The 9,019-nt window shown below is 40.3% G+C and overlaps 1 protein-coding gene and 1 non-coding gene across 2 annotated transcripts; both read left to right on the top strand.

Moving 5' to 3' along the window:
* Positions 1-1,505: 1,505 nt before the first annotated feature.
* On the top strand, positions 1,506-8,392 carry LOC118321715 (elongation factor 2-like). Its single transcript, XM_035653176.1, has 13 exons — positions 1,506-1,646; positions 2,627-2,841; positions 3,332-3,513; positions 3,906-4,117; positions 4,328-4,506; positions 4,714-4,819; positions 5,103-5,355; positions 5,550-5,745; positions 5,867-6,233; positions 6,384-6,737; positions 6,869-7,051; positions 7,200-7,332; positions 8,030-8,392. Exons 1-13 carry the CDS (start codon positions 1,644-1,646, stop codon positions 8,221-8,223), a joined length of 2,577 nt encoding a protein of 858 aa, XP_035509069.1. The 5' UTR covers positions 1,506-1,643; the 3' UTR covers positions 8,224-8,392.
* Positions 4,947-5,014, top strand: LOC118322475. The gene has a single exon (XR_004796452.1). It is a non-coding gene; the product is annotated as a small nucleolar RNA SNORD37 (small nucleolar RNA).
* Positions 8,393-9,019: the final 627 nt, after the last annotated feature.

Here is a 9,019-nt window from a genome sequence, read left to right as displayed (position 1 = left end):
ATGTTAATCTGTAAAGTAACTAGTAACGACAGCTGTCTTATAAATAGTAAAAGTGGAGTGAAAAGTACATTATTTGCCTCTTAAATGTCGTAGAGTAGAAGTATAAAGTAGCATAAAATGGAAGTACTCAAGTAAAATACAGGCACCTCAAAATTGCACAGTACTTTTGTAAATGTAGCTGAGTTACTTTTCACCACTGATGTTCTGGCTTTCCTTAAAAAATTGAAGGAGTTATGTGTGTAGCATTATTGCTGTGCAGATCTGTGTCTCAACTTAAAATGTCAAATTCAAATTTTACACATTTAGCAGTGAGATTTGATCACTGGCAAATAATTGAGGAAACAAGTTATGAACATTATCTACATTTTAAACTGGAATTAGAGACTTACAATGAACCACCCACATCTGATGAGCTGATACTTAACATGCACATCTGATATACACACCTATTATAAAGGCCATTTAACTTGTATATCACTAATGCTATTATGTTTGATAGAATGAACTGCAGGATTATAGTTATGGTTATGGTTAGGATTACAGCCACCTAGTGGAGAAGAAGAGGAAGAAAGCAAAGTCTTTAAATCTTGAGACCAAGAGCAAGTGAGTTTAGTGTTGTTAAAGAGGAAAAGGATCGACTGTCTAGTATGGGTCTTCATTGTCATGTTTTGCAAAGGCAATTCAAATGTGTTAATGGAATGTATTGGAATTGTATTAGTTTGATTGTTTTGATATTTGTATTTATTTCAGTGAAAGATGCACACTAACAAAGAAACACAAAAATTATCATACACAGCAACATCTGGGATATAAGTAATGAAATGACCATTATTGATTATGGTTTAGTGACATTTGGGGTAATAATATAAATTTAAGTTATTAATTATAGACAACACAGTGTCTGATAAGTGCTTTGCAATATCATATGAAGAGTTGTCCAAATGTACAAACAAATGTGGATAAGGTAGAAAGTGAAGAATGCCAACATGTGAAGTGTACTAGCATTTCCTTTTATGATACTGTTATTTCCATGAATAATTTGTGGAATTTAATGATGTACAACTTCATAATTAGCCTATCACAGAATAGAAGGGTATAAAAAAGTCATTTCCTCAGGCTTAATTATTGTTGTTTAATTATAACTAAAGGCTGGCATGATAACAATAATCAACAACTCTGATGAATGATGATAAAGCTCCTTTGACTTTATCATAAGTAAACTTGAGTTTGTGGGTTGAAATTTCTTCTTTTCTTCCTTTTATTTTCCATGTATTTCTTTTTTTTAACCTTTATTTATTCAGGGAAGATTCACTGAGAGGAAGCCTCTCTTTCACAGCAACTCCCACAACTTCACACTGTTACGCATTCATACCTGGAAAGTGCCCATAACACTAAAATTCAACATCTTTCTGCTTTGTATAAAAAAAACACCAAACTGCATTGAGCAGAAGCAGCGAGTCACAGAGCCACATGGTCTTTAAACGTAACATGGTACGTAAGGACGCACAAGCCTGACGCACGTCTTATAAAGCCCTGTTTTCTGACGTCAGCGGCCTCTTCCCTGCCTATGCCCTCGTAAGGTGGGCAGTGTAAAATTTCCTGTGTCTTTTCGCCACTAAGCGAATCCAAAACCATCCGTCAAAATGGTGAGTTTAACACATTTTCCTGGTTAATTATTTAGTTATCAGATACATAAGTTATCCTCAACGTTAATATTTATGATATTATCGATTAGATTTTACGGATGCTATGCTATTTGCGTGTCTGGTCTATGGATTGTGCTTTGATCAAAATGGCAGCCATTCTGTCATCTGCACCGCTAACCCGACTGAGATTGTATAAAACCAGTTCTGAATTATTTGCTTCTTTATCTGAGTAAAAAAAAACCTTAATGAAAGTGTTGATTGCTAATATGACACATAACTATTGTGTAACTGTTGAAATGTTAGCGTTCTGGTGACGTTGCGTTATTGGCTAACTTTAACTCTGGCGGCTTTTTGCTCCAACGTTGTCACAAGAACATTTATGTAATAATCCCGTTATGAATGTAGCTGTGTAAGACAAGTGTATTTCCAAATATGTGTTCTGTGATGGGGTTAGGAGCATGTTTTTAAAGTTGTACTGGCTTCTATAAATAGTTCACCGGCATCTTTCCTTCCCGGCCCAGCCGGCTAGATTAGCTTTCAAGCCAATGTTAGCATCTAACTAGCAGTCTGTACACGTGGCCTAGTCGTGCCGACATATTATGCCGGGTGCTGCTTAACCAGACCTATTTTTCATTAACAACCCTTTTATAATACTGTATTCTTACTCAGGCCATTGCTGTTATTCACAGGATGTAGACTTAAACGCCATCGTAGGGATGTAAAAAGAAAAGTCTAAATGTAGATGACGGTAACGTCACAGCTGTGATGCTGCTGATGGCGGACACCCAACGCCCTGGGTGGAGAAAGTGCTGTCCGCAGCAATTTGCGATAAGCTCTGGGTGCATTGACTGTTACGTGAAGTGTACAGAATCATGATCAGCGGCTGTAAGTTGGCAAAATGGGTTGATATACAGCCACTGAAAGAAATGCTCTTTGCTATTTGTGCTTTTTTGTGAATGTTCTGATTTTGTCCCCCTTAGGTGAACTTTACCGTAGACCAGATCCGTGCCATCATGGACAAAAAGGCCAACATCCGTAACATGTCTGTGATTGCGCACGTCGACCATGGAAAGTCAACCCTGACAGACTCGCTTGTGTCGAAGGCTGGCATCATTGCCTCAGCTCGTGCTGGAGAGACCCGTTTCACAGACACACGGAAAGATGAACAGGAGCGTTGTATTACCATCAAGTCTACGTGAGTATTGTTTGAAATTTGCAACTGCACTCTTTCACAGGCTCATTCCTACTGTTTTTGCACACCTAACATTTGGTAGTAAGTAATTAACATTAAGGGTGGTGTTTTCTCATGTGACACCTGCTCAGTCGGGTATCAGAAATGTAAATAAATTGGCCCACTCACAGAGCAGCTGTCATTACCACATTGACATCTGCATAGTCAACTATGGCACTGTTAACTTGGCTGTCTTATCTTTCAATTAGTTTAAACACTTTGCTGGAAATTTGTCGAGTTTACAGAAAGATATTTGCTACTACTGGATGTATGTTGGCTTTGTTTTACCCTAATTAACACATTGTTGCGTCATGCTTACATCATGAGTAACCATTTTGCAAACAGTGTCTTTAATCTACTGCTCTGTTTATGGAATGACAGTTTAATTTAAGAATTACATTCTATTTGATTATATTTGCATTTATTTTAATATATATTTTATCCTGACTTGCAGCGCCATCTCCTTGTTCTACGAGCTGGCTGAAAATGACTTGGCATTTATTAAGCAGACCAAGGATGGTGCCGGCTTCTTGATCAACCTGATCGACTCACCCGGGCACGTTGACTTCTCCTCTGAAGTGACTGCAGCTCTCCGTGTGACTGACGGAGCCCTGGTTGTAGTGGACTGCGTGTCTGGTAAGGACATAACTGAATAATTTTTTTATTTTTTATTAGATGCATAGAACGTTGGCTGAGACTGTTAAATCAGATTCACAGTGATTTAAAGGATGTCAATTTGATATGTTTTGTATTTGTGAGAAACGCATGCTCTAAGACAAAAAGATTGCTTGTCTTGGCCCACAGACAATTTGCTTATAATTTATTGTCTTAAAGGATCTCAAGTGTTTTATTAAACAAAGTTTGCTTGTATTAAATGTGCATGCAATACAGGAAAAGCTGACACATGAATTCACGGAGTAAAAAGCTTGAAGGTGTTTTTCATACCATGTTTACCATCTAATTTAGACTAGATAACTTGATCTGCTGACATCTCTGGGTTAAATTGTCTCATTGTGTAACCCTGCCAGGTGTATGTGTGCAAACTGAGACCGTGCTCCGTCAGGCCATCGGTGAGCGTATCAAGCCAGTCCTGATGATGAACAAGATGGACCGTGCCTTGTTGGAGTTGCAGCTTGAACCTGAAGATCTTTACCAGACTTTCCAGCGTATTGTTGAGTCAGTCAATGTCATCATCTCCACTTACGGTGAAGATGAAAATGGACCTATGGGCAACCTTATGGTGAGTGGATGAACCTTTTTATCTTGAGACGCACAGAAACATACAGACAAAAGTAGTATAGTATGGGAGCTGGAATGTATCTTTGCAGGCAGAGAATGATAACATTGCTGCTTTTCTTGAGTAATCATGTCATGACCAATATACTACTCATAATTAAACATTGAATTTCTTTAAAATACTCATGTCCTAATGTGCCATCAATTCTCCTAGATTGATCCAGTCATCGGTACTGTTGGCTTTGGCTCTGGACTCCATGGCTGGGCTTTCACCCTGAAGCAGTTTGCTGAGATGTATGCAGCCAAGTTTGCTGCAAAGGGCAACACTCAGATGACACCAGCTGAGCACTGCAAGAAGGTGGAAGACATGATGAAGAAGCTGTGGGGTGATAGGTGAGTCTCATTACAGAATTAATTTGATTTAGTTGCGTAGCAAAGGGTTACTTCATAAATGCTCACTAGAGGGACAGGAGCACACAAAGTGGATGGTTTTTAAAATGTTTTTGAGTTTTAAACCAAATTTGAACAGAATTTGGGTCACAAATGTAGTAGTCTCTGACTATTTTATTGGTAAGTCTTAACACCGTATATATTACTCAGGTACTTTGACGCATCTGCTGGAAAGTTCCTCAAGACTGCAACTGGAGCTGATGGCACCAAGTACCCCCGCACCTTTGTTGCTCTTATCCTGGACCCCATCTTCAAGGTAACAAGACTTTGATTTTATTTAAGTATAGCTGAGGTACAGTGTATTTGGAAAACAAGGAAGTACGTTGTGTAATTTTCTGTCAGAGTAAATTCTGTACACTTTGCTCTAATTTAACTATGTGCCTGCAAGTGATGACATAAACATTCTTCACTTTGACCTGAGTAACCAGTGATGATGATCTTCAGTCTGAGCAGGGCACATAAACAGTTGTTTACTTTAACATCCATGGCTTGGTCATGTTAAATGTCATTCAACTAATTCAGATTAACTTCCCTTTTAGGTGTTTGATGCCATCATGAACTTCAAGAAAGAGGAAACTGCCAAACTGATCCAGAAGCTGGAAATCAAGTTGGATACTGAGGACAAGGACAAGGAGGGTAAGCCTCTCCTGAAGGCTGTGATGCGCCGCTGGCTGCCTGCCGGAGAAGCTCTTCTCCAAATGATCACCATCCACCTGCCTTCCCCCGTCACTGCCCAGAAGTACCGTTGTGAGCTGCTTTATGAAGGACCTGGAGATGATGAGGCTGCCATGGGTATGAAGCATATATATTTTAGCTTTGCTCATTCACAGGAATAAAATGTTTAAACATACACAGCCCCTGCATAATTTCAGTAATTGCTCATGGGCAGATTTGGGCAGGGCTATAAGGCAGATGTGGTTTGGAGTTGTAGCGGTTGTTCTTGGACTTGAACTGATTGTCAGACCTTTGTTTTTTTTAATAATCAGGTATCAAGAACTGTGACCCCAAGGCTCCCTTGATGGTGTACATCTCAAAGATGGTCCCCACCAGCGACAAGGGTCGCTTCTATGCCTTTGGACGCGTGTTCTCTGGAAGTGTCTCCACCGGCCTGAAAGTGCGCATTATGGGACCAAACTACGTCCCTGGAAAGAAGGAAGACCTCTACCTGAAGCCGATTCAGAGGTTGGTTTCTACATCTGACCTCCTGATCAATTAGTTGACATATACTGGCTATTATCACTTGTCTGAGTCAATTTACTGTAATTTTTGGTCAATTCTAACGGTTCATATTGCTCTCTAACAGGACCATTCTGATGATGGGCCGTTACGTTGAGCCCATCGAGGATGTGCCATGTGGTAACATCGTGGGTCTGGTTGGAGTGGACCAGTTCCTTGTCAAGACTGGAACTATCACCACCTTTGAGCATGCCCACAACATGAGAGTGATGAAGTTCAGTGTCAGCCCTGTGGTGAGAGTTGCTGTGGAGGCCAAAAACCCTGCTGACCTGCCCAAGCTGGTGGAGGGTCTGAAGCGTCTGTCCAAGTCTGATCCTATGGTGCAGTGTATCATTGAGGAGTCTGGAGAACATATCGTCGCTGGTGCTGGAGAGCTACATCTGGAGATTTGTCTGAAGGATCTGGAGGAGGATCACGCTTGTATTCCACTCAAGGTGATTAAAAGCTACATTTTGAGTAAACATTAGTTTTGAAACAAATTATCTTAAGACCATAACAATCGAATAGATAACATGGAAATATGTCATTTTGATATCTTTCGAGGTAAATATTCCCCATTAAAACTTCTTGTTTGCCTTTTTCAGAAATCTGATCCAGTGGTGTCCTACAGAGAGACCGTTGCTGCAGAATCAAGTGTCATGTGTCTGTCCAAGTCACCCAACAAGCACAACCGTCTGTTCATGAAGGCCCGTCCCTTCGAAGATGGCCTTGCAGAGGACATTGAGAAGGGTGACGTGAGTTCTCGTCAGGAGCTCAAGGCCCGTGCCCGCTACCTCGCTGACAAGTACGAGTGGGATGTCGGCGAGGCCAGAAAGATCTGGTGCTTTGGACCTGATGGAACTGGCCCCAACATGTTGGTGGATGTTACCAAGGGAGTGCAGTACCTTAATGAGATCAAGGATAGCGTTGTGGCTGGCTTCCAGTGGGCAGTCAAAGAGGTAAGGAAGTATGCAGGAATTCACTCTTGATTGTGCTCATCTAAAACAGTTGAAGCCATTGTGTGTTGTCTTACCCAGTGATCAGTGGATCTACAATTTAATTTACAATTGTGTCTCAATGTTGTCTTTAGGGTGTCCTCTGTGAAGAGAACATGCGTGCCATTCGCTTCGACGTCCATGATGTGACCCTGCATACAGATGCTATTCACCGTGGTGGTGGTCAGATTATTCCCACAGCTCGCAGAGCTCTGTATGCATGCGAGCTCACAGCCGAGCCCAAAATGATGGAGCCAGTCTACCTGGTGGAGATCCAGGTAAGTGTCACTGAAGTAGTAATAACTATATGGCACCAAGTTTAAGAAGTTCTTTGATCTGAATCTGAATGCACTTTAACAGTAAACCCATCTTTTCACAAATGTGAGCGTTGTCTGTATGACTCAATATCATTTCTCTACTTTGCAGTGTCCTGCAGCTGCAGTGGGTGGAATTTACGGTGTGTTGACCAGGAGGCGTGGTCACGTGTTTGAGGAAGTCAGTGTCATGGGAACACCCATGCGTGTTACCAAGGCCTACCTGCCTGTCATGGAGTCATTTGGTAAGTCCTCTTCAGCAAGCAACATTCTGACCTGAATTTCACCAGAATTTAGTTCTAGTCTGATATATCGGGTATAGGCTTTTAGCTTGGCCTCCCTCTGTTGCTGTGTTTTTAGTTGGGTTTTAGACATTGGTCTTATATTTATGGTTACCAGTAATAACAAGACACAATGTAACTAGGCTTAGGTACCTAAACTAGAAAGAAGAGACTTTTGTCAGGAGCAATTGCAGGTAGTTTAATCTAAAAGTATTTAAAACTAATTTATTTATCCATTAGTTTAAATTTTTATTTCCATTGATGAAACAATGAGTTGCTGAATGTAATTTTGACTTGAACCTGAAGACTAAAACCAGTCCACTATTGGTTTTTAAAATAAGTGGCAGTAGAAGAGAAAATAAAGTTCATTACACTAGAGTGGTATGTACACAATAGGCCAATTGTGGTCTGTAGCTCTTCTTAAACTCAAGGGTCAATCATGTATTTTCTGTACATTATGTTGACATCCACATCCTTAGTGCCCTACAAACCCAGTGGGGGTAATTTTAGCTACCATAAGATATTAAAAGCCCCTAGCTATTGATTGGAAAACAAATAATCACTTTTATATTTGTGACAGAGTTCCTTGCAACCCATTTGCCAATAATGACAGAGGATTGGCAGGAAGGTATTAAATGTATTTTGCTCTGTCTGTTCCCAGGTTTCACAGCTGACCTTCGTTCCAACACTGGTGGCCAGGCCTTCCCGCAGTGTGTGTTTGACCATTGGCAGATCCTCCCCGGAGACCCAATGGACCCAGCAAGCAAGCCTGGTATTGTTGTGACGGAAACACGCAAACGTAAGGGTCTCAAGGAAGGTGTCCCAGCCTTGGACAACTACCTGGACAAATTGTAGAAGCCTGGGACCACCACTTGGCTCTCTCCTCATTCCTCCTTTCCCAACACATTTTAAGTATACATTGTGGGACCGGACTGTACAGAACACAGTGAGCACTAATGTTTGCCAAAAGCATTGACAATAATGAATAAACAGCTACAAAAATTGTAAACGAATAAATAATAAAGGAAAATAAAAACTTGAATGGTTTGGTCTGTTTTTCTTTATGGGGTTTATGTGGAACCTTTTGGACTTTGTATAGCCACCAGAAAGTTATATTCCAAACAATGAAGGGGTAAATTTAAGCAGCAACGTCTGAATTTTAGTGTTCAACTATAGATTTGTAGAGTTTCTTTTTCCAAAAAGGCACCTTTCTTAAACTCATTTCTTCCTGTAAGCACATTAAATAACATGTTTATGATCAACTCAAATCTCAGTACACAGCACATTAATGCAGAAGGTTTTCAGTGTCATATGTCCAGTGATGAGTTAATGTTCAGGTAAACAGTGTGTGGGAGGCAACTCAAGTCTGCTAGGTCTTAAATGTCACTGAGGACAGAACTCAACAAAATGTTTTATAGTGAGGCATCAGGATGTTTTGCACAGGCAGCTGATTTGCCAGGGAAGGTATTTGCACATAACAAGTATCACTGATGGAGCTGCCTCCTTTTATAATGTAAGGTTGAGGTAAAAGGTTACTAGTAGGTATTGCCAAAATAATTTGATTTTGGTTTGCTTTGCTTCTATTTTTTTTTTTTTTTTTTTTTTTTTTTTTTTGGCCCCAAAATTTTTTTTTTTTTTTTTTTTTTTTTTT

This window comes from Morone saxatilis, unplaced genomic scaffold (assembly GCF_004916995.1).
Source record: "Morone saxatilis isolate NCDOM2014 unplaced genomic scaffold, NCSU_SB_2.0 Contig12, whole genome shotgun sequence".
In the NCBI taxonomy this organism is placed as follows: Eukaryota; Metazoa; Chordata; class Actinopteri; family Moronidae; genus Morone; species Morone saxatilis.
The sequence above is the reverse complement of the archived record's forward strand: the minus strand, read 5'-3'. Positions and strand labels throughout refer to the sequence as shown.

Coding starts and splice junctions, on each gene's coding strand:
- LOC118321715 (XM_035653176.1), top strand. Junction 2,842..3,331: donor TGTATTACCATCAAGTCTAC/GTGAGTATTGTT, acceptor CCTGACTTGCAG/CGCCATCTCCTTGTTCTACG. Junction 6,738..6,868: donor TCCAGTGGGCAGTCAAAGAG/GTAAGGAAGTAT, acceptor TGTTGTCTTTAG/GGTGTCCTCTGTGAAGAGAA.